Source organism: Stegodyphus dumicola, chromosome X2 (genome assembly GCF_044657685.1).
Source record: "Stegodyphus dumicola isolate Sdum_Otavi_A_Nest chromosome X2, ASM4465768v1".
Lineage (NCBI taxonomy): Eukaryota > Metazoa > Arthropoda > Arachnida > Araneae > Eresidae > Stegodyphus > Stegodyphus dumicola.
Window position 1 is genome coordinate 78,176,899 of NC_140781.1, and position 26,438 is coordinate 78,203,336.

At 31.5% G+C, this 26,438-nt stretch overlaps 1 protein-coding gene across 2 annotated transcripts in view; it reads left to right on the forward strand.

Moving 5' to 3' along the window:
- Plap (phospholipase A2 activator protein) overlaps nucleotides 1–26,438 on the forward strand; it is a 95,535-nt gene that overhangs the window by 40,384 nt on the left and 28,713 nt on the right. For both annotated transcript variants that reach the window (XM_035363124.2, XM_035363123.2), the window contains exons 4-6: nucleotides 4,651–4,954; nucleotides 12,716–12,888; nucleotides 19,608–19,795. In XM_035363124.2, the coding sequence (XP_035219015.2) occupies nucleotides 4,651–4,954; nucleotides 12,716–12,888; nucleotides 19,608–19,795 (665 nt within the window). The remainder of the gene's footprint in view (nucleotides 1–4,650; nucleotides 4,955–12,715; nucleotides 12,889–19,607; nucleotides 19,796–26,438) is intronic.

Consider the following 26,438-nt stretch of genomic DNA (forward strand, 5'->3'; position numbering starts at 1 on the left):
AAGCTTAGAATTTCTTTTAGCCTTTGGAATTCCCACATAGGCAATCGTTCCAAATGCCTTAAGGTGACATACTAATGGTTTCCGTTTAGTATACAATTCGAATGGGGTTCTATCTTGGCCCTCATGACAAATTCTATTAAATGAATATGCAAAATACATCACTAACGTTCACTATTCCTACCTGGAATGTTAATAGGTCCCCATACATCAGAAAGAAAAAAAAAAAAAAAAAAAAAACCCTTTCAAGCGGCCTCTTTACCTGAATACCTTCTAAGGGTCTATAGGAGATTTGTCTTTGCTTATTGATTTGGCAGTGTTCACAAAACAAATTAGGTGAGTGCTTTAACACAGGAAGACCTCGAACTGAATGTCTCTTACTAGTCCTGACAATAGCACCATAATTTATATGACCAAACCGACCATGCCATAATTCACTATTGTTATGCTGAACTGTGGATGCCTCAAATTTCACAGATTTGTCCCCCCCCCTTTTTCACTATTTTCGGGAATACATGATAGTTACTTCCTATCAACTTAGCCTTTTACAAAGTTTCATTTTCATCATCAGTAACTTTAATTTGCCCATTTTTTACCATAAAATCTCGCTCCATTGATATCCACCTTAGGTCCAGATATTAAATTTCGTCTCAGTTCAGGTGAGTATAAAACATCCTTAAGCAAAATAATTTTATCCCCAAATTTCATTTTAACAGTACCCTTCCCATGAATTGGAAAAGTTACCCCATCAATAACTACTAGCATATTCTCATTCTTCACAGGAGAAAAAGTATCGTACAATTCACGATTTTTACAAAAATGATGAGATGCAGCAGTATCAAAAATCCAACTATCATCATTTTCCTCCAAATTGTTAACATTAGCTTAAACTATAAAATGGGACTGAGCATGGGGATTATTTTACACAACTTGGGTTTATTCTTACACTTAGGAGATGTTTTATTACTACTAGATACAACTGAGGAAACAGAAGAAGCAGGCGAGGGTGAACTGGAAAAATTACGTTTCATTCTGCAGTATTTTTGAATATGACCTGGACGGCCACATTTATAACACTTGAGCCCTTTAATCTGCTTAAATTTGGGTTCACAGCGAGTACTTTGGACTTCTATAGTCTTATTGGAATTTTCCTTATCTATCTCTCTTAAATTAAAACGCATTTCCTCTGCTAGTATTTCAAGTTCAACATTTTTAAATATGAACTTTTCATCTGGCCACCTCAAAACATTCTGAACTACTTGATCATATTTATCTGGAAGAAACCTAAGAAACTGAAAGCATATGTATACATCTCTTACAGCCTGATTAATATCAGCTAATTGTTCAGTTACCCGTTTTAATCTAGAAGAAAAGAAACTAATACTTTCATTTGGCTTAATTTTACAATTTAAGAACTCTGATAACAAGGACATATGTCTAGATCGATAATCTGGCTGAAAGTATTTGGCAAGCGTATTCCATGCAACTACCGGGTCATCAATTTCACTTATCAAGTTTCTATATTCAGGGCTTACATTCATATAAATTAAAAATAATGCCAAACGACTTCTATTTTGATAGTCGGCAATAATTTCTTTTGTAATACCCTTAACATCATTTAAATCAGGACATTTTTCAATACCTTTGACCAAAAGCCATGCATTTTTCTCATTGAAAACAAACTTCATATCTTTAGACCATGTAAAATAATTACATGCCTCAAGTTTAGTAATATTATGCATAACATTAACAGTAGCCATATTTGAATTTCAACAAAAACCGCCCCCCAGTCTCCTAAGTCCTAAATTAATTTTAAACTTCAAAAGTCTGCACTAAAGATAACTCAGGGGCTAGGCCCATAACCAAAGTGACGCAAAAGCAAAGTTTAAAGTTGTAAAAATAAACTTTTAACACGAGTAGCTATACAAACTCCCTAAGGTTATGTGATGTGCTGACATTGAAGACAATAAAAGGCTTTCAAACTTAACCAATTTATTAACAATATATAAAAAATAAAAACACAATGAATAAATTTAAACAATATCAGTAACTTAGAAATTATAATATAACCATCATTATCAAAAATTTCATATATCAAATAATATTTTACCTGGTCTCCAAAATACTTGCATTCAATACGCGAAAAACGTATCCTAAACAGAAATTATGCGGTTTCAAATGAAATTAGCTACATTGTCAATAGGTCCACGCTTAATGATCAAAAAGCACCTGAAAATTAAATTAAGTCCTTGAGAGCACTTAAATACGGCCTAACTCCGCTCTCTGTAGTTGAACACGAGGAATCACAGCTTAGAAAAAAAAACATCGCCGCTAACTTATGTTAAATGCCGCCTTCATGAAGAACGTGGATGCCGCCCACGGCAGTCACTCACATTGTAGACAGGAACCAAGGAACTTATTCGGGTAAAGTCATCTTGTAGACAGGAACCAAGGAACTTATTCCGGAAAAATCATCTTGTAGACAGGAACCTCGGAACTTATCCCCGGACTGCACACATCCCGGACTGCACGCGCGCAATGAATTGGAAGTTAATCTGTCAGCACTATCCTTATCTTCAGAGCAGCTGTTTTTATTTTATTTGGCTTATAATTCCTTACTAAATGTAGTATTTCATCTTGATGTACTCCGTCTTTGATATGATTTAAATCAAATTCCTCGTCATTATAATTCGCTTCTGATAAAGAAGAAAGTGACACAGAGGTTATTGAAAAAGAAAAAATTTTGATTGACAAATTAGTCGGTATTCTCGACACAGCAATTATATTACTTTAACAGCGGAACTTTGTAACTGAAGAAGAAATTATGTCTGTTTATAGAATTAAAGAGAAAGTATGATCACATAAAATGAAGCAACTTAAACAACTTACATAATGTTTAATAAAGAAATGTTTAATAAAGTAAACAAATAAATATTAAGCTTTTTTTTTTTTTTTTTTTTTTGTAAATTTTGATACCCTTTAGATCATAATTGTTCTTTATTTCATAAATTACGGTTTCATATTTTTAATTTTATAATTTCTGCATGCCATCTTACCAGATTTAAACTGATGATCTATAATCCGGAAAAATCGATAATCCGGAATCGCTAAAGTCCCTACGAGTCCGGATTAACGACTTTTGAGTGTAAAACTGTTTTTTTGTGTGTAAGCATTTCTGTATTATTTGCATTTAATAATTAGTAATTGAACTCTCAGATATTTGTTACTATTTTAAAGTTTATTCATTATTAAAAAGCACATTTTCTTTCAATGTATTTTTATTATTTAAAAAATCTTTTTGTTGTGGAGAAAATTCTCCTTTTTTATTGTCATAGTTTGACAAGTATGCATTTATGTTTGTCACTAAATGGCATCCTATAAACAGAAAAGAGACTTAACTTTTAATTAAAGATGCATATAAAACATTAAGACTAGAAGTTACTTAGTGCAGGGTATAAATAAAGAAAATTTGAATTAAAAGTACAGTCAAAAGTCTCTAATCCGGACTCGTCGGGACTTCGGTGATTCCAGATTATCGGTTTTTCCGGATTATAGACCATCAATTTAAATCTGGTAACATGGCATGCAGAAATTCTAAAATTAAAAATATGAAACCGTAATTTATGAAATAAAGAGCAATTATGATCTAAAGGGTATCAAAATTTACAAAACAGAAGCTTAAAATTTATTTGTTTACTTTATTAAACATTTCTTTCAACGCGCGCATGCATAAAGCATACATTATGCATAGTTGAAATTAGAAAATTGCAACGAGAAAACTATTTGATGTGTATTTGTGATATTTATATTGACGAAGAATTTGATTTAAATCATATCAAAGTGGGAGTACATCGAGATGAAATACTACATTTAGTAAGGAATTATAACCGAATAAAATAAAAACATCTGCCCTGAAGATAAGGATAGTGCCGACAGATCAACTTCCTGTTCATTGCGTGCTGCGACGCCCCCTTTCCCCGCAGAGCAGTGTGAAATTGATAAACAGATTTCGGAAATGGTTAGAGAAACAAAGGATATGCCTTTATCCATTTTTTTGCAGCAATTCCACTTTTTGTTTGATGGACATCGAAACATGCTTTCGCTTTGTAGATCCTTTGGCAGCTCCAGAATCGGAAATTCTTTTTGACATAATCGAAAGTTCAAGCTTACTTTTATAAAATTGCTCTAACAGTCTGCGAAAAATAATAAGTCAGATCCAATTCGAAGATTAAAGAACAATGCAATCTGGAACATTAACTGATATAGATAATTAGATAATTTTAGCTTAGCTTATACCATCCGTTATACATTAAACGCGCATGTGTAAACGTATTATGCGCATGCATGAACTTTGAGGTTTGAGGTCTTTGAAAAGTTTGTAGCTTTGAGGTCCGGATTATAGATCATTTCGGTTATGGACGTCTGGATTAAAGACTTTTGACTGTATACCTTTTTGTTCTTTCAGCTATGTAAGTTATTTTACTGTAGGGATGAAGTGTGCATGTCTATTATTTTCATAAAAAATGCCTGATTAATTGCTGAAAAGTGGTATTCTATCTCTGTCTATAGAATTGATTTTATTTCAAATTTATCTTTTGATATGTTTAAAAAATCGTAATATGTGAATACATGAAATAATTTTTCCATTTCTAGGACACGAAGACTGTGTTAGAGGCTTAGCAGTTATTTCTGATATGAAGTTCCTGTCCTGTAGCAATGATTGTACTGTGCGTCTGTGGCAAACTAGTGGTCAGTGCCTAGAAGTTTTTAGAAGTCATACAGACTACATTTATGGCATTACTCTTTTGAGCAATGGGCAAGATTTTGCAACTTGTGGTGAGGATCAAACAATTAAAATTTGGAAAAATGGTCGTTGTGTTCAGTCATTGCTTCTTGCTTCGAAAACACTGTGGTCAGTCACCTGTTTGAAAAATGGAGATTTAGCTGTTGGTAGTAGGTGAGTTTATGTGCTTTGGTTTTAATTAATGTATTAGTAGTAGATAGGCCAAAAATTTTGTTTACAGTAGATGAGATGTTGCAGTTACTGGAACCAAAAACCTTGTCTGCAGTAGATAGTGGCCATAAATATTTTTAGTAAAAGATATATTTCTTAACCCAGGAAATATGTAAATATTCTCACTGCTGATACTTCAGTGTGTGTGTAAAATCTTGGGATTTTATTTTTTAGTAAAGTTTTTTTTAAAAATGACAAAATAATATGCAATTCAAGCAGTCATGTTGTTTAATTTTGCAAAGATAAAAAATATACTTTTGGTAAAATAAAGTTTGACAGGCATTTGGATAGTGTTTGAGGTATTTTCCCTGCCTTCTTGGCGAGCCTTCATGGTGTAGTAGTTTGCACATTGGGCCGGTATTCCTGAGTTCCGCGGTTCGATTCCCGGTGAAGGCATTGTTAATTTTTCGTCTTGCCTGCTTTTAAGTATTATCTAATGTCTTTACAGTGGTGCCCGAACTAAAGGGGTGTGTGATGATGATTCTCCTCACCCAGGGTTTAGCGATTGGGTCCCCTAAAAAACCTCAGTCGCCCTTTAAAATAGGGAGTATGTAAGGTATTTCTCCCACCTTCCTGGTGTGTCTTCATGGTGTAGTGACTTGCACATTAGGCCGGTATTCCAGAGGTCCGCAGTTTGATTCCCTGTGAAGTCGGCGTTCATTTTTCATCCTGCCTGCTTCCAACTAACCTAATGTCTCAACAAATGCATTTAATGAAAAAATGAATTGAAGATTTAAAATAGTCAGGGTTGCCACGCTACCTGGAAAACCGGAAAAAGTCAGGGAATTCGGAAATTAACCAAAAAATTCAGGGAAAAGTCAGGGAATTTAAGTGTTTTAGTCAAAATCTGGAAAAGTCAGGGAATTTCATACAATGATCCCGCCAAAAAAGGCGCGTTTTGCGCCGACGCCGGAAGAGATCACTTTTTTGGCGAATTGTGTATCACGTGTGTCATTCGGGCAGTTGGCATAGAGCCAATTTTCGCAGCTCCAATTTGATTGTCTTTTTAGAAAGGCAAAGCAAGTTTCCCGCAACTTTTGGTTTCCAGTAACCTCGAGAATCACATGTGCAGTGCATGAACTAAAGAAAGTACCTGTTCTCGTATAAAACAAAAAGGGTTTAATCCTAGTATACGGTACCATGAAGGTTAGAATTAAAAAAATATGTATTGTAAAGAAGGAAAACCTCTCTGCAACAGACGTGGCTCGGTTCCATCATAGCGGGAAACAGCTGTGCATGTGCGATATATCTGTCGCCAAAGCTGGAAACCGGTGTCGAAGTTCGAAGGTCATGTTATCAAGAGTTCATAAAATGAATATCGTTTAAAATGTCTTTAGATTCTAAAGGAAAAGAAAATATTTTTTGGCGCAAGTAAATTAATTCATGGATTAGTTATTTTGAGGGGGGGAATCTATGAAAATCCAATTTTAAAATTATTGCGAAAAATCCAAGAAAAAACGTTCTTTGATAAAACGTTTCTTCTTGGATTTTTCGCAATAATTTAAAAACGGATTTTCGTAGTTTTCTTTTTTGTTAAAGAACGTTTCTTCTTAACACATGTTTCTCAATTTCCTGTACACATCGCAGAGAGGGAAATTCTGGCCGTTCTGTCGTCAAATCCCTTGGCAAATTTTCCCTCCGCTTTTTACATAGAGCTTCTTTGGTCAGAATAATCTCCATGTATGGTACAGCGGGATTTGGCGACATGATGATGAGCAGTAAACGGGTCATTTTGTTCTTGGCGACAATTTTCAAAATCATGCGAAGGCCTTATCGTATACTAGGATCTTACCGCACAATCTTTTTTTTTTTTTTCTTTTCTTTTTAATAAATACCTTGTCATTTTGCAGTAAAATAAAAAAATAGTAATCAATCATCTAGGATAACCATGTAATATAACTAGTATATTCGCTAAAATATCGTTGATTATTCTAATTAAATTTTTAGGTAATTATCTTTATTTTTATGTTATTCATATCATTTAATGTTGCTTCTTTGCTCTAAATTTATTTATCATTAGTAAATAATATTTCCAAATTTCAGGAAATTTTCTCTGGCATAATCCTGAAATTCTAGCAGTATGATGACATCACGAAATTTAATGCACATATTTTTCCCTTATGTATGCTGCGAAATAAATATAAAACACCTCAATTTAGTAAAAAAATATCATTAAATAGATTTGTTTCTTTCGTTTAGCTGTAGAATGTCTACAAAAAAAGCCTTATTTTATTCCAGATTGGGCAGATTCTAATCTCAATCTTCAGTGGAGAAAACAGCTCCTATTATAATTATATTTGTATTTTCAAGTGTTAAGGTGCCTTTTAAGAATACACCTCACACAAATTAAATTTACCTAAAATCTAACCTAACTTTTAGCATTGCGTTGTGATTTATAAGAACCGGATTAGCTTCGTGTTGAACTGGGGATGATCATGAGTAATAATTAAATAAAACATACAGTTGTTATCCAATGTGTATATCTTAAATTTTATTAAGTTTTTTTAAGCGGAAAAGTAAACAAAATTATCAAACAAAGTGTACCAAGAATAATTAAGAATAAATGTCCTCTGGGATTTATTGAATAATCAAGTGAATTTGCTACACAGTACAAGTAATACCATAATTAATTTACCTCTTAGCACAGCCAACGTACATTACGCGGATAGACTGGAATTTTCTCGAAACATACCTGGAAAAACTGGAAAAGTCAGGGAATTTCATTCTCCTGTTTGAGTGGCAACCCTGAATAGTTTTTGATGGAAATTTGTCTTTTGTATGAAATCACTTGGGTATGCCTGCTGAGAATGATAATGGCCAGATATCCACATTTAAAACAAACTGATGAAATAATCTTTGCTTTTTCTGTGTTAAGTAAATGAGGTTGTTATTAGCTTCAGCAGCCTTTTAAATGATACTGTTACGAATTTGGTATTTGAATAGCTAATGTGAGTTGAATTACAAATAAAATTGTTTTATTCCCTGTGCAGTGCAGCACGTGACGAATATTAAAAGAAATCTAAGCCGGAAGATTAAAAATAAAAGAGCGTGTGCATTTAACATTAAATAAATATCTCTTTTTTATTTCAAGAAAGTTCTCTCGCGCAATTTAAAATCTTATAAAAAAGAGGAAAACCTCTCAGTTCAGTCAGTCAGTGATTTTAGTTAGCTGCTTGTTTTAAGAGTTTGTTTAGAAAACTGCTCTTGTAGATTGTAGCGAATTCGCAGATTAGCTTTCTTTAGCTGTTTTGAATTAAGTTCTATTGAACGTTTGAGTAATTAAAATATAACTACTGTGAGATATTGTAATACTGCACGATAATTTGAGGAAATTTAAGCATACTTGTTGTGATAATAATAAATTTTGTTCATTTTTCATCGGACTTGTGCATTCATTTCGTAACGAACCCGTACGCACGAAGCAATACTTTTTAAGCTCAACTTGTCAGTGCTATTTGGATATAGTATGCTTGCCTGCCAACTGTGCCGATTTTTCATCACATCTTCTGGTCTCCAAGTAGCGCACTGAATTTCCTGGGTTTTAATTTTTAGCCTTTACTAGGAAAAATGTTTCCCAGCAATCAATTGAATTTATTGAATTAGACAAATTCTGTGCCCTCATATATAATAATTTTCAGAAAAGCTCTTATTAAATTTTATTGATCTTATTTTATTACATTATTTGCATTAAATTTCATGTGAGTTATCTTAAATCTATTCTATTTGTAAATTTTTATTTGAAGATTCAGGCAATATTTAATCAGTTAATTTTTGTATTTAATGTTGTTTAATTTTGTTGTTTGTGGTACATTTCTAAGTTTATTCTCATAAGTTTATTCATCAATGTAGATTGAGTATTACTTTTATTTTCATTGTATTTAAAAGTACTTTCATAAATAAAAGTTTTCCTTCACTAAGCAGGATTTTCTAAAAGTATAAGAAAATTTTAAAATGAAATAACCCAAAAAACATAAAATTTAGAATATCCAAGTAAATATTAATATATTTTACATCTGAACTGAATTACAAAGAGTTCATATTACATGCATTAAAGTCAGTTTGGAGTTCCTTTCAAATGCAGGGGTATTTTGGAATGTAGAAACCTCCCATAAAAATTACCCGGTGTTTACGATTTCAAGGTATATTCCATTAGCAAGAGATTGACACAAGGTCCCATTCTGGTTAAGCGACACAATTTTTATTATTAATATATGAACAAAATTTTCTGTCATCAACTGTTACTTTTAAATTCCGTAACAAATTTAATAATAACAATATTGGGTGAAATTCCTTGAAGACTCTCCCAATATTTTTATTATTTTACCAGTTGCTATAAAAATGAGACAAAAAGTTTTCACAATTACGAAAGCTGTCCAACAGCTGACTGTAAATTTTATTTGATTATGTTATAATGGGAAGTGCTTATCTCTTTAATCAGCAAATGGGATGTTTTCAATACATTGTATTAAGGTAAAAGTTACTAAAAGTGTTTCAGGCTTTTATTAAACAGATCGTTGTTAATCCATATGTGTGTGATGTAGATTTACAATTTTGTACAGTAATAAAAAAAAAATATATTGACTTGCATTGAGTTGCTTTGTGTTCATTAGCTTATTGCAGCTTTATCAGAAATATTTTGTAAACCAGTTTTTTTTTTCTTCTGAATTAAAAAATGCTGGTTTTTCCCTGCCAAGCACAGTTTTTGCCCACCATGTCTAGTAAATAATACAGCTACAATGCTAGGAAAAGTTTACCTATATCTAAATGTATGTATGCTTTCACATTTGCAGATTATTTTACATTCCAAATTGTTGTGAAACATCATGGCTAATATTTTATAAATAATTTTCTATGATGGAATGTTGCTTGTCATTCTATAGCATCATAGTACAATGTGCAGCTGTATTAATTCCACTATTTTTGGTAATGTTTCTTCATTAACTTTACGTCTTTGTGAAACTTCTCATTGTTCATTATCAAATGTACATAAGTTACTGCGAAAAAGATTTCTGTATAAAGTCCTTGAAATGTGTTACAGGAACGTGTAGTAAGACACTTCTTAGCACTATTCGTATACATATAAGTTCTGTTATAGAACAGGAAATTTTTGGCAATTCTCTTGAGCTTTAGCATTTGTAATAGTCTAAAAATATGCTGCCTTTTATTATTTCTTTACTGTATGGTTCTACAAATAATATACAGTGGTGGCCAAAATTGTGGACACTTTTGGAAATTTTTGTTTTTCAACTTTGTATGCTTATAGAAAATGTTACGTTTCGCAAAATGCAAACTTGTATACATCATTTTAAAGAGAATTTATTACTGAATTCAATACAAAACACAAAATTCAATTACTTGAAATAAATAAAAAAAAAAAAAATGTTATATGTACTTTAATATAAATAAAAAACACAGTTATGTAGTGGTTTGTAATGTCTAGCTCTCCTGGCCAATCACTATTCTTGTTCTGAGAACCAATCTAATGTTAGTAACTGCCAGTAGAAACTGGCATCATGTTTACACTTGAAACAATTCATTATTTTCTTTTGTTCTGTAGAAGAAGGAACTGTTTCTTATACACTGCAATTACAAGTAGGAATGTTTGTAAAAAATTTAATATATAGTCAAGAAGCAATGACATCAAATAAAAGAGTAGATTGGACACCTAGAAAGAGATGTAATATTATTGTGTTACGAGAAAGTGGTCTTTCCTGTGCTGAAGTTGCAAGACAGGTGGGTGGTTCAGTGACTACATCTGGAGTCCGAAAGTTTTGTTTATGATATCAGGAGACCAATTCAATAAAAAACAAAGAAGGGAAAGGCCAAAAAAGGTGCACCACATCTATTGATGACAGAAGAATAAAAAGACTATGTCTCCAAGATAGAAAAATGTCATCAGCGGCCATCAGAAGTGATCTGAATGATGCTGGTGTTTCTGTCAGTTGAAGAACAATCAGGAGAAGATTAACAGATGTTGGTCTGAGAGGTAGAATTCCACGAAAAAAGCCTTATCTTAATTTTCAGCAACGAAGAAAAAGACTACAGTGGGCAAAGGAACACATTAATTGGACAGATGATCAGTGGTCACAAGTTATATGGAGTGATGAAACTAAGATATCTTTATTCGGTAGCGATGGGCGAAAATATGTAAGACAGAATAGAAGAGCTACATCCTGACTGCATTCAAGAAACTGTGAAGAACTCATTTAGTGTTGATTTGGTCCTGCATGTCAGCAGATGGTATTGGTCGCCTTCATGTCATCGATGGGACACTGAATGCCAAAAAATACATTGACACTATTCTAGAACCAAAACTTCTACCTTCCATCAGAGATCTCTTTTCCAACAATGCTTCATTTATTTTTCAGCAGGATTCTGCTATTTTTCAGCAGGATTCTACTCCTTGCCACACTGCCAAAATATCGAAAGAGTGGTTTCGTACAAAGAGCATTAAATTGTTATCATGGCCAGGAAACAGTCCTGACCTCAATCCTATCGAAAATTTGTGGCACCGTTTGAAAACTCTTGTCCAAATGAGGCGCCCATCAAATAAAAGGGAACTAATTGAGGCTATAATTGTTTCCTGGCATCATTCAATAATGAAAGAAGAGCTTAAAACTCTTGTCAGCTCAATGAAATGTCGATGTGAAGCTGTAATAAAAAATAAAGGGTACCCTACTAAGTACTGATAACTCACTGCAATCATCACTATCTAATGTATATCAATAACTATTATCATTTAACTTTTTTTGTATTGCAAATAATTGAATTTTGTGTTTTGTATTGAATTCAGTAATAAATTCTCTTTAAAATAATATATACAAGTGAATATATACAAGTACATTTTGTGAAACGTAACGTATTCTATAAGCATACAAAGTTCAAAAACATAAAAATTTCCAAAAGTGTCCACAATTTTGGCCACCACTGTATATACCAAGGGAAGCCAAACTTCACCTCAGGAAGTGCCACATGTTGGAATTTAGGGAAATTCAAGTGTAACGGCTAGATTCCGAAACCCATAAGTCCACATTTACATCATTTTAAAAGTAGTGAAACAGGTTCCGAACAACAACAAAAAATGTCTGACCCTGTACAATCTTTCAATGACTACTTCCTTGAATGATAGTTTATCATGATGTATTGAAGGTAACATGATAATATAAAATGCATATGATTTCAGAAAATTTTGTGATTGTCAAGATTTGTTGTACATGCATTGGATAAATATTTAAGGAGATAAAACTCATAGCCACTATTTTCAAATGAGTAGCATATAAGAGACAACATTAATTAAAAAAATTATCTTTCGTACTGCATCCCATGATTATATGGGAACAAGCTGGCAAGAAGAGTATATTAACCGGTCTTCGGGTAAGGTAAGGTGTCGCATTAACTTTGCTGTTTTCGCTAATGTCTTGATCGGTGGTTATGATAAAGAGTTCGTTGAACCTAATAGACAGGACTGCAGGAGTTTGCTGTTCTGCAGGAAGCAGATAAATTATTGTAACTTTGAACATATTCTTTTGTTTATATGCATCATCACCCTGGAAAATTTCATTGCGAATTTTTGTGAGCAGTCGGATAGGTTTGCCTGATAAAAATAAATTGGGTAATATTGTTTTATGACATGAACTATAAAACATTAAACTGCTATTTATACATCTTAGAGTGGAATTTATTTAAGAACTGCTTTATTTTCAGTGATGGTACTGTTTATATTCTTGGAAAGACACCTATGGATTCTTTTGATATTCTGGATGCTGAAGCTGCAATGTCCGATATGAGTGTAGACCGAATGCATGGTGTATTTGGAGGACTGTCTAATGTTCCCATGCCAGATGTTGGAAATGCAAATTCTCAATTATTAAGGCAGGGTATGTGAACTTGATAGCAGTATCTCTTGAATGCTTCACATTAATGTATTTTATATTGTTTGTTAAAACTTTGTGAAATGAAAATTACTCACTTGAAATTTTGTGAAATATAAATTTGTCAAAAGGAACATCATTTGAATATGTCTGCAAAATGTTATACTGAAGTTTGAAATACTGCACTTCAATACTATCTATGCAAATATGTTATGTAGAATAAATGGCAACTCTTAAATGTTTATTTAGATTACAGCAATATAATTTCATGCATTGACATCAAAAGCATAAAAAATTATCAGATTTGTTTCAGATTATATGATCTCTGTGATAATTTAACCTTTAGCGGCACAGTGTGCCTGGTCTGGGAGCACCTGAAAATTTCCTTCTGTACACACACAAAAGAAGAATGGAAAAGGATTTATAGGTTTCTGTAAAACTTATTTATACTAGTTGGTAGTACAACGCAAAAAAGTCCATATATATTAGCCATGTTTCGTTTTTAAAGATCCTCATTTTTCAAAGAAATTTCCTGATTTTTAGAAAGCGGGAATTATAATTATTGATTGATTGTCCATATGTTAAATAGGTTTCTTTAATGAGTTAGTAGATTTTCCCCATTGCTTATAGAAAAAAAAATACTTTCACATGATATTTTTCATATTGAATTCAGGAAATGCTTACAAAAATCAAAATGATGAAGTAGATAATACAGTACAAAGTCTGAAATCTGAACTTGTCAATTCTGGATTTGAGGTTTTTCCGGATCTTAGATCATCAGTTTAAATCTAGTAACATGGCATGTAGAAATTATAAAATTAAAAATATGAAATCGTGATTTATAAAATAATGAAGTAATTATGAACTAGAGTATCAAAATTTACAAAAAAAATAAATAAAGCTAAATATTTATTTGTTTACCTTATTAAACATTTCTTTCAATATAAGTTGTTTAAGTTGCTTCATTTTATGTGATAATACTTTCTCTCTAATTATGTAGACACGCATAACCTCTTGTTTAGTTACATTGTTGAACTCCAATAACTGCTCTTTCGAGAATTCCGACTAACTTGTCAGTCGAAATTATCTCGTTTTCAGTAACTTCTCTGCCCTTTTTTCCCACTATTGGTAGTGGTATTTTCTGGATTTAGAACCATACTACAGATTTCACCATTCATTAATTGATTAATGATTGAGAAGCATTTTCATCACAATGAAAACTTCTTTTATATCATCTTCATTTATTACCGCTTCACATTTCTTTACAAAATCCGTTAATCGGAAAATTTAACCTTTGTTTTGAGATATCAGAAAACCTTTAAAATGAGCGGCTATTGTCAAATTTAGCTATCTTTTGCTATATATATTTGGCTATGCATCATAAGCTTGGTGACTAACAACAAGTTGTTCCATTAAATTGTATCTGCTTCTATTGCTCAGTGAGACAAATAAGCCTGAATTGTATTAGTTATTTATTATACTTATGTCTATTTCTTGCACATGCTTATCAGAGTTCTGAATAAATAAATTCCCTCATATACTAAGCCTTATTGAGGGCCGGCGCTAGATATCTTACTGCCTGATGCAGTCTCTGTGGGACCTAAATTCTGGAACTCGGTGAGCCCATGGCACTAGTTCTGGGTTTATGTGAATAACAAATCAGTTATTCGTAATCCAAATAGCCCTAAATGTAATCTTTGGCCCTATGAGTATCATCAACAAAATCTTAGCATATGGAAAGACATTTTTGACAAATTTTTCCTTGTCAATTCTTTTTTAGGACATTTAACTTAAATCTGTAATCATCGCCAAGCGTAATGTCAATATAAAAGCTATTTATACTCCTTTATTATTGAATTACTAGTATAAAAAAATATTTAGGCATCGCTACATGAATCATTACTCAAGCTGTCATGTTTTGATAAACATGTGGTGATGAAAGGAAAGTATAATAAAAAATGATTTGCCAGCTCAGCGATATATCTATGGGAATGTTTCGATTTGAGATGTTTGCCATGCAGATATGCTGCAACGGAGCCAAAATACCGATTGCACAAATTTATGTTAAAATGATTGTTCCTTCAATAAAAAGGTATTTTATTTAGTGTCGAAGTGAAATTAAGAATCGGGACTATCCAGATGTTTATTATGTGCGAAGGGGGAGAATCAAATGCGCATGCGTAAAGCCTTCGAGGAAAATAATGCTGGTGGTTTTGAGGTGCGGATTTTAGATCATTCCGGATAATGAACATCCAGATTATTTTAATTATCTAGTTTTACTTTACATTTCAAAATTTTACAAGTCTTCTCACAGATGTAAAAGCAGAGATGTTTTCTCTCTGCCAGATCAAGTAATGAGATGAAATATTCATCTTTATATAATGTTACAAATTATATTATAAATGAAAGTATTTAATAGTATGCTCTAAAATATTTTCCAGATGATCCCTATTTTAGCATTGATTCCTCTTTTACTCTGAACATATTTTAGATGCTTATTTAAAGATTACTTAAAGACAGGCTCCTCAATACCTTAAAAGCAACATCTTCATAATGGTGCATACATCTTTATGCAAGTTGGCCACTGTTTGAAGTGCAGGAAATTTCATAAAAGTGCCCTTACAAAAGGGTTTCTTACCACAGCAGTATTAATATGGTATTAGTCATTAATAAATTTTCTAAAAAATAACCCACAATTTGATGAGTTAGGTACACAAAATGTAATTCTGTCCGACTGTTAATGTATGCATTTGCTTACGTATACTTAAATACACAATTTCAGTCAGAAAGCATCAGTAAAATTACATAATTTAGTAACTAACAGCAGTTACCGAACTTTAGCTTAATGTATTAACTAATAAATTCTTAGTCAGCGGGAGGATTTAAGGCAAAATATATAAGAAAACTACCTAAGGAGGAATAGTTTCATGAAGGATATATTTAAATAAAGCTAACCATGTTTACATTACACGTGGCAGAAACTGAGAAGGTTCCATGCAGCTGGACTATGCATGAGGAATAGAAGGTAGGTGAAAGTACCAATTCTGGAAGCCTTTAGCCGTTTAGGTGCAAAGGAACTTTTCAATATTAAAGTAGAATATAAGCTAACATTTTATAATTTTTGCATTCTAGTACAAATATTAGAAACAAACTTAAATAACATTTAATACCATTATTTACTCGCATATTTCCTCTCTTCATGTACTTGTCTCCTTAATTTTTTCATCATATTATTTAAAAATTTCTGATTTATGGTAACAGTATTTACTGTGTACACAAATAGCAAAGTATTTTGCGTAAGTAAAAAGAATATGCATATTGAAATATATAATGGAATAATAAGTAAATCTGATAATCAGTTTACAATAAATAATAATAAACAAATAACATATAAAACTAAAAAACCAAATTTCATTTGAAAATTTTTGTTAACTCCTACTAAATTCGATTCGACTCCATTTCATTTAACTTATATTTTGCATCTTTTTGTACAATTTTCTTGATTTTACTATTTTAGGAATATAAAAATACATCTCACAAGATATAAAGGTTAATTGAACTCATAGAATAGAAAATTACCTTGAAACCTATCCAACACAACTTCATAGCAATACTTAGTAACATATCTCAAATGTTCTTTGCTTCATTCTCTAGGGAAAAAAATTCAAAATTGTAACACTTAAACAAAAAATTCATATTTGTTACTGATACTGTGAATCTCAGATTTTTCCCAAATCCAGATTTCACTAAAATAAAAATGTATGTTTTTGGAGGCATGCTGTCTGGGATTGGTCATCAAAATAGCAGAAATGCTAAGTAAACATTAACATGAAGTCCTTTATCAGTGGGGTGTAGAATCATTTTTAAGGTAATAATACTTTGATTTTAATGGGAATGGAATTATATAAGTAAAAAAGTATTACTTTAAAAAAAGTGAGAGAGGAAGAAAGCAGTTCTTGGAAGTAGCTGTATGTATGGTAGTATTGGATATAAATTCATTTTATTTGGTACCATGTTATATTTACCCCTATGAAAGAAAACTGTGGTGCACAAAAAAGTGTGGAATGAAAAAAAAAAAAATCACTGAACAGGAAACACATGGCAATAATGAAAGTATTTTGGAGGGGGGGGGGAGGGAACATAACATTTCTTGCTTATATTTTTTCTTGCATATAATTTCCAGCAACCACATATTTGCAGTTGTTAACATGACTTCAAAAAAGTTTTCCTTTTCTGTGTACTGGTACTGCAGTAAATCTGCTAGGACTGACTGAATGATGCTGAGCCATATCTGATTTTACTGTTATATTGTTAAACTCTGTAATATTCTGTAGTGTGAGTAACAGATATCGGTGAAACTGAATTTATGATCACAGTCAAATGATTGTATCCAGCTTTGTCCAGTTCCTTTGTTTGCTGTAAAATAATTTTCATAAAAGCTCTTGCATCTCTCTTTGGTACTTTAATAAAAAGACATTCACAAGTTTTTAAGTGAATCCTTCTGATTTCTCCTTCCTTCAGAAAATTCACTGATTTCCAAGAATCTTTTCCAGCACACCAAACAAAGAAACTTTCATCTATTTCTGCAATTTTGTCTTTTCTGCCTATTAATCCATTAGCTTGCTTTATTGAATACTTTGAGTAGACCATTTTCATAACTTTTCCAGTCAACAGATATGAAGTTTCAATTACTTCATGTACTATTTAGTAGACACAACTTGTGTGTAGGAGTATGTAAACTATAATGCTGTAGGAAATATTTGGGAATCATAGAACCACCAGCACAGATATCTTTCTTTTCACTGCAACTTTTAACCCTGCATTTTCAAGTGCTTTCATTACTGATTCATATGTGAATTTCTTCTGCATTTTGGCATGATCTATTTATTACAAGTTCAAATGTTTTTCCTTGGAAGAATACTATTGTTAGTTTTTTTCCTCTTTATAGTAAATCAGATATTGATAACATTTTGTCTTCGAAAAAATGCGGGTGATCATCATTTCATTATTTAATTTTGCAGCACAAAAATGCGTTTTTTCCACTAAAAGAACAGATTTCCTGTGTGCAATGTTAAGTAGGTTTGATTTTCAGCCAATGATCATCTTTGGTGATCAGTTATGAAGGTAGTAATTTTCTATCATGGTTAACACTAGAATGCAGAAGTACTCTTTATTCTCTAAAACAAATCTAATTGGTTTCATGATACTTGAGATCAGGGTAGTGTGCAGGCTAAGCAAGATGTTTTACTTCAGGTTCTGTATACCACTTTTGGATAAATGTAGCTGCATGGATCGGAACATTTTGATCTAAGAAAATTCCATCCTCTGTGGGAAAAAATATTTGCATCGGATCTGGTTAGCTAACATTTCAACATAACCTTTTAGCTGTTCACCTTTTTGGATTATAATGTGGCCTGAAAGTAATTGAGAAGGTCGCCCAAATTCTGATTGATCTGCTAATTTTTTTTTACCATTGTTATGAAAAAATCTAGATCATATGCTTCTTTTGATGTGTTCTAGATATCCTGTTTATGGGAAACAATCTGAAAGATGATTCATCTGACTAAAAGATGTTTTTGCACATGTCAGTTGACCAACATTTGTATTTGTGGCATCACTGTAGTTGAAGTTTGTATTCATGCTTGTTGCAAGTGGCTTGGGAATTGCTACTTTGTGATGAATGTGTTGTTCATGAAGCCTGCTTTCCTCTAACTGTAATGCTACATTATCGTGAATGTTCTTTCTGATTCATATCTTAAGTCTTGGCTGTGGTTATTGTATTTTTTAATCTTGTTATCTGCTTCAGTGTCTGTCAGTCCATTTCACCCACTGACGTGTTTTACAGCTGTCTTACCAAGAGATATATATGCTGTCATAACTCCCAATACCATAGCTTGGGAAATAGCCTGTATCCAGTGGTTAATGGCAGATGTTTCAGATTGACATCAGCCTTCTCTAAAGGTCTGACTCTTCTACCTTTTCCCCAAAACAGCTTGATGCTTAGTTTAATTACTGCTTGTTAACAGCAAAAAAATATCAGTTTGTAGAGAAATATTTGTTAAAGAAATTGCTCTGCAAGAACACTGTTATCTTATTTTTAATGAATAGGAAGCACATTCATAGAAACTTAATAATAGGTGTTTCTTTAAATTTATAACCACATAAGTAATAAAAAAATTCTAAAAAGTTTAATGTGTTAAAAAATCAAATTGCATTTTTTTTTGTAAATTCATTGCATGTAATATTGAATAGTATTAATTGCATTGTGCAATTTAAATTGTATGTAACTGTATTGTTTGAAATAGTCATGCATATAAAGTAGCATATTATATGAAATAGTCTGAAAGAATCACACTTGCAAAGTACATTTTCAGATGCACAGAACATTTAGTATTGTTATGTTTTTATGATATTACTAATAAAAATTTTCTTTATTCTGATATAAAATCCTGATTATTTATTAGGCCAAAGAATGTATCCCTGCCCTTTGACAGTTTAGTCTTAGTTTCCCTTCCTTTAAAAAGGGGTACTCTTTTTTTTTTTTTTTTTTTTTTTTTTTTTTTTTTTTTAATTTAAGCCTTTTTCACTTAGAAATGCTGTAGAATCAACAGTATTCTCATATGCCACAAACTGTTCCTAACTTGTTATTTTAAAGAAGGTTTGTTTAGTTTTTGTAATTTAATGAAAAGGAATGATTCAATTGAAGATCTTAATTTCATTTACAGGCTTCTATGATGCTGAAAATCTCCTTTGTTATGATGAAGAGAGTGGTGAAGTTCAAGTGTTTGAGTGGAATTCAGCTACTGCTATGTGGAAAAAGAAAAAATCTGCCAAAGAGGGGTGTATTGGGGATGTTGCGTTTGAAAATATTGATAAGGGGTTTAGTCAAATGAAGATTAGGAAATCTGAAATGGTAAATTTTTTGTGTATATATGTCTATAAATATTCTGGGTGAATAAGAATTTGTTTCTAAATTTGTGAACTGAGCCAGCAACAGTTATGAATATAATGCTTAGCCTGGGTGAAGTCACTGTGCTGTACAAGACAAAACCAGTAACAGTATTTTAACTGGTTAAATTTGGAATTAAGTGGATCCTATTTCAAAAACTATGAGAAATACAGTAGAATCCATTTTATTGGGCTAAAAATAGAATTTCACAGATTCCGGTTAAGAGGTTTTTCCAGATAATTGAATGTATATTTTTAGAACATAATATGGTCTTGCTCTGTGAAGTCCATTAGTTGTTTTAATCTGTCAACCTCAGCTAAAGAAATATTAAAAAAAAATTACAGATTATGTAAAATTGAAACACAGACATGATTTTATATTTCAGAAAAATAAAGCTAAACATTTTAAAATTACTTATTATTTATTATCTCATAAAAGTTATGAATTTTTAGTGCGATGGCATTTAACTTTGTATGTCTGCATGCTTACAACATTATGCTGTAGATTGTCGCGGTGTTTGTAGTGAAACTTCATAACATTATTATTTATTTACATAGATGAACATTCCTTAACAAATCTTATAAAAAATCTACTGTTGTTTGTCAGTTTCTTTTCACCTAACTTTCTTGCTCTACATGTGATACCTTCATCCTTCCCTTATTATCTTTCTCCTTTTTCAATGTATGACTGATTATTTTATCATCATCTTGAGAGAATGTAACAGAAATCAAATTTTCTACATGCGTCCAACTTGCACTTTCTCTTTACTTTCGCCAAATGTGTAACCAAATCCAAGATCACAGAGACTGAATATGTTTTAAAAACCAAGCGAATATGTACCACTTGATTTGTCTTCTACAAACTTGATCACAAAGTAATGTTTATCATCTTTTGAAGAAAGAGACAAAGTAAATCTGCCATCTGAATTGTATCTGGAAATTATGGACATTACCTTAAAAGTTCATATTTCTATGCATTTAAAGGGATCAATAATTCATCTTTATATTCTAGATAATTGCTTAAGACTATTGGTTGGGTAGGCTTGTTACATTGGGTGGCAGAAACATAAGTGTTTTCTACATTTAAATTTATACCATTATATATGTATGAATGTATTTATTAAAGTAGTTATTGGATTATTTTTTAGGAAAAGAAACTGTGAATATTAATAAAATACGTAAAAAAAATTCGGGAATCGTCTGTTGAAAGCAAAATTCATTAAAATTAAAAATTTTATGTTAAAAGTAAATATTGAAGCAGTTTTAGCTATCAATCAGAAATTAATTGTCTTTTCTAGGGAAACAAATCAGTTTTCGATTAATTCACAATAATTCATAGAAACGAATGTGTTTCATTGCTGTATTACACAAGAGCTAATCATAAAATCCAGATCATGTCTAAAAAAGTAGCCAGAATTGATAGTGAAAGGATAAAATACTACAACAAATAAAAACTAAAATTAATCAAGTAAAATTTTACAGCAATTTAAATCTGTCTGACCTTTCTAGTATTAAAACTTTAAGACATCAATTTACAATTACTCAAATAGATAAAGCAAACAATAACTTAAGTATTATTCGAAAATTTTACATAAAAAAAATATGTATATATTGCTTAATGGTACAACTTATCAACTTAGTAATACTGTGGAAACTTCAGTAATTAACAAAATTAAAGCTTTTTAGAAAAGATTAAAAATTTCTATAGTACTGGGCTATAACAGATTTGCTAACCTTTACGCTCTTTTAAAGTTCTATAAAACACTACTAAAACTCAGATTCACTGCAAATGGCACTAATAACTAAAAGAAAAATATGGACTATTTGTGTGGCAGCTTAAAAAAAATTTGTAATTTAATGTTCGCTACTAGTAACACGGAACGTAATTATTGTAAGATTATCAATAATAACCACCTTATTATTAACATTATTAATTTTCTAGCTGTACAAAATATCCTACTATGGCTTTGAAAATTTGTATACTTCGCCTCCATTAGAAGAAATCTACACTAGCTTTCTTTCGCTTCCAGATCATTTTCCTACTATGCTTACTATACTAGACTTTAATAAATGGAAGACCTTCCTTAATTGTACTATTTTTAATAACTTCATTAAATTTGAAAATCAGCTTTTTATGAAAGGAATACCAATGAGAGCACATACATCGCATAGTCTTTGTAATCTTTATGTTTATTAAAGAATTTAAATTCCTGAAATCATTAAAATAAGAGATGTGAATTTTCTACACTAATATTTAGATGCATTGCTGATCTAATTACTTTTAATTTTAACAAAATAAAGTTCCCAAATTTATCTAGATTTATTCCAATACTTAATAAAACTACTTCATCGCAAAAAGCTGTTGACAGATCTTCAAATAGTAAATTTTACGAAGATTCAACTCTTACAAAACTCATCGCTTTTATTTTACTAAGTTAATTGGATTTCTAGCATTTCTAAAGAAGTGATTAGTAATACAGTGCTTAGTCAAATACATCGAATTAAGAATATTTGTGCAGATACATTTGATATTCAAAATAAAATTCTACTACTACTTAAAATTCTAACAAATAATCAAGTGCCTGATAAATTTAGTAATTTTTGTCTTGAAAAAAAAAAGGTATTAAATATTCAGTATGTCTTTTTCCTGGAGGGATATCATAATATCACTCTAAAACATCCTGGTGGATAATGTTGGATGCTTGTCAGTTGAAAAATTTTTAAATTTCTGTTATTATTCATGTAATTATTGTAAATAATGTAAAATGCTAGTTTTTCAGGCTTTTTACTTTTCTTAACAAAATGGGCCAATTTCCATTTCTAAGACTTGGCAAATGTTCTTAACATTCCATTATGGTGAGCATCAACATACTCTTGTTTAGTTACATTGTTGAAGTCCTATAACTGCTGTTTTGAAAATTCAGACTTAACCTGTCAATCGAAATTTTCTCATTTTTGGTAACTTCTCTGTCATTTTCTTTACTGTCGGTAGCGGTATTTTCTAGATCTAGAACCATAGTACAGATTTTGCCATTCATTAAGTGATTGATTATTCAGAAGCATTGTCATCACAATGAAGGATTTCTTTTATATCATTTTCATCCGTTAAATTTTATCTGCTTCTATTGCACAGTGAGACGATTAAGCCTGAATTGTATTATTTATTATACTTATGTCTATTTCTTGTATATGCTTAGGGCTTATCAGAGTTCTGAATAAATAAATTCCTACATATACTTAAGCCTTTTTGAGGGCCGGCGCTAGATATCTTACTGCCTGATGCAGTCTCTGTGGGTCCTAAATTCTTCGACTCGGTGAGCCATGGCGCTGGTTCTGGGTTTATGTGAATAACAAATCAGTTTTTCTTAATTCAAATAGCCATAAATGTAATCTTTAGGTCTATGAGTATCATCAACAAAATCTTAGCATATTGAAAGACATTTTTGGTAAATTTTTCCTTGTTAACTTTTTTGTAGTGCATTTAACTTAAATCTGTAATCATCGCCAAGCGTAATGTCAATATAAAAGCTATTTATACTCCTTTATTATTGAATTACTAGTATAAAAAATATTTAGGCATCGCTACATGAATCATTACTCAAGCTGTCATGTTTTGATAAACATGTGGTGATGAAAGGAAAGTATAATAAAAAATGATTCGCCAGCTCAGCGATATATCTATGGGAATGTTTCGATTTGAGATGTTTGCCATGCAGATATGCTGCAACGGAGCCAAAATACCGATTGCACAAATTTATGTTAAAATGATTGTTCCTTCAATAAAAAGGTATTTTATTTAGTGTCGAAGTGAAATTAAGAATCGGGACTATCCAGATGTTTATTATGTGCGAAGGGGGAGAATCAAATGCGCATGCGTAAAGCCTTCGAGGAAAATAATGCTGGTGGTTTTGAGGTGCGGATTTTAGATCATTCCGGATAATGAACATCCAGATTATTTTAATTATCTAGTTTTACTTTACATTTCAAAATTTTACAAGTCTTCTCACAGATGTAAAAGCAGAGATGTTTTCTCTCTGTAAAAGGTTACCATACTCCTTTATTATTCAATTAGTAACATAAAAAAATTGCATCGCTGCGTGAATCATTATTCAAGTTGTCATATTTTGATAAACATGCGGTAATGAAAGGAAAGTATAATAAATAATGATGCACCAGGTTGGTGTCTGATCAACGATGTATCTATGTGGAATGTTTCGGTTTGAGATCTGTGCCAAGCAGATATGCAGCAACAAAGCCAAATTACTGATCGTACAAATTTATGCTAAAATGATTGTTGCTCCAATAACAAGGTATTTCATTTAGTTTCGAAGTGAAATTAAGAAGCAGGACTCTCCAGATGTTTTATTATGCGCGGAAGGGGAAATCAAATGCGCAAGTGTAAAGCCTAGAAGAAAAACTTTTGTGGTTTTGGGGCCCGGATTTTAGGTCATTCCGGGTAATGGACGTCCGAACTTCGGACTTTATACTGTTTTATATTTAATTTTGTTAATATAATATAAAAGATGCTTTCACTCTTATAAAGGTAGTACAATTTTTATTTGCATGAAATAAAAAAGTTTAAATTTCCTTTTATTTTTACGTCCTTTTTTATGTTTCTTTATTTTTTGAATTTTTTAACTCTGCGAAGCAGTCTATGTGTTGGAGAATGGTCTTTTTATGCAAGACTATTTAAATCTTTAATTAAGTTTGTCTTGACTTAAACTGTAAATCAATTTTGGCTTTTTTTCAACATGCTTTGTTTTTTTATGATGAATTCTTGTGCAATAAGATGACAAAACATATTCGCTTCTATTAATTATTGTAAATTAATCGAAAGTTGATTTGTTCCCTTTGAGAAGCCAGTTTCTGATTAATAGCAAAAATGTTTTCATTATTTACTTTTAAGGTAAAATTTTTATTTTTAATGAATTTTACTTCAACAGACAATTCTTGGAGATCTTTTTTTTTTTTTAACTTTAATATTTTAGTAGTAATCACAATTTCTTTTCCTAGGAGATAATCCAGTATCTGCTTTAACAACAAATACATTCATATTTTCTTACTGAGCACCTTTAGTGCAAGTTTTAGGCTTTTCAAGTCCAAAAATACCAAGTTTCATTAGTTAATGAACATTTGGTTTTACGAATAGAGAATATAACAAATATTCTCTATTTGTAAAATGCTAATATAAATTTAAAGATATTTATGAAATTTTAATTGTGAAAATAAAAGATTAATTATTGCTGTGAACTAATTTAGAATATCATTTAAATTCTGAGAGCATATGTAAATTAAGTGCACATATCTAAAACTGTAAAAAAATATATTCCCCAAAAAATCTGAAAAATATTTTTAATGAATTTTAAGACCAAATTAATTTGTATTAGTTAATAATTGTTGAGCAGGCAGGAGACAGACTTATCAAGAGGAAGTTGCCTCCAAGCTTAACTCTTCAATTACTCAATTGGTGTTTATTCATCCATTAAGGCAAGGGTGTAGTAAAATTCAAAACCAAAACCAAATGTTGTGAATTACCCTCGCCCCCCCCAAAAAAAGGAATAATTTTGAGAAATTTATCAAGTATATGACTAGAAATTAAAATATTTATTAAATGTCAAAATAATTAAGATAGAAAACTGAATTTTTTTAGAAAACCAAAGTAATTTAGACTCTTTCCTATTGAAAACTTCCCCTGCACGAATTATGCATGTAAAACTAAAATAAACTATATACAATCTAAGACACAATAACACGCCGAACAAATACTAATTCAGAAGTCAAGCAACAAAATTCAGCGTTATATTTTCAAATTTTCACAGGACTAGTTTCGATGGTTTTACTGAATTGCCGTCCTCAGCTGCAAAAAGCGCAAATGAACGAGATAGGATATAATCAGATAAGATAAGAAACCCTGGACAGAAAATAAGCTAGTGGTGCCATGTGTTGATGAAACCAGAACTAAAACATAATTTCTTTAAAGGCCGAAGGCAAAGATGGATTGGAATTAGGATCGTTAACTAGAACAGAAAGATTTTTTTTAATGTGAAATGCCTCTAGGAAATCCAGTTCTCCAATGGAAGATGTTTTTTGAATAATTTTGGCAGCAGAAAAATTGAAAGTGTGATTTTCCTACCAACAATGTTGAGCAACATTTCTCCCATCAATAAAATTTCGAGTTCCATAATCAAGGACCCCATTCCGGATATGAATTCCTGGGGTATTTATAGGTTTCCTTGCCAGTGTGGTTTAATTTACATTTGCCAAACTAAGAGAGCCTTAAAATTTCGCATCAAGGAACATGAAGCATATGTTAGAAAAAAGGAAATGCAGATGTCTTCTGTTGCCTAACATTGTTGGTCCGTTACACATACACATCACATCGAACAACACATACACATCGAAGAGCCATTACATTATGATCACTTTTCATCTATAACAATGGGCTCACCTAGGAACAAAACCACTGTATGTGAGCTTCTGATGCTGGACTGTATAAAGCAGCTATGCATTATCTTTCCAAACATAGCACGATTAGCGACATAACTGAAAAAGCAGCTGATTTATCAGACTTCGATAAAGGTCAGATCATCATGGCTGGGAACATCAGT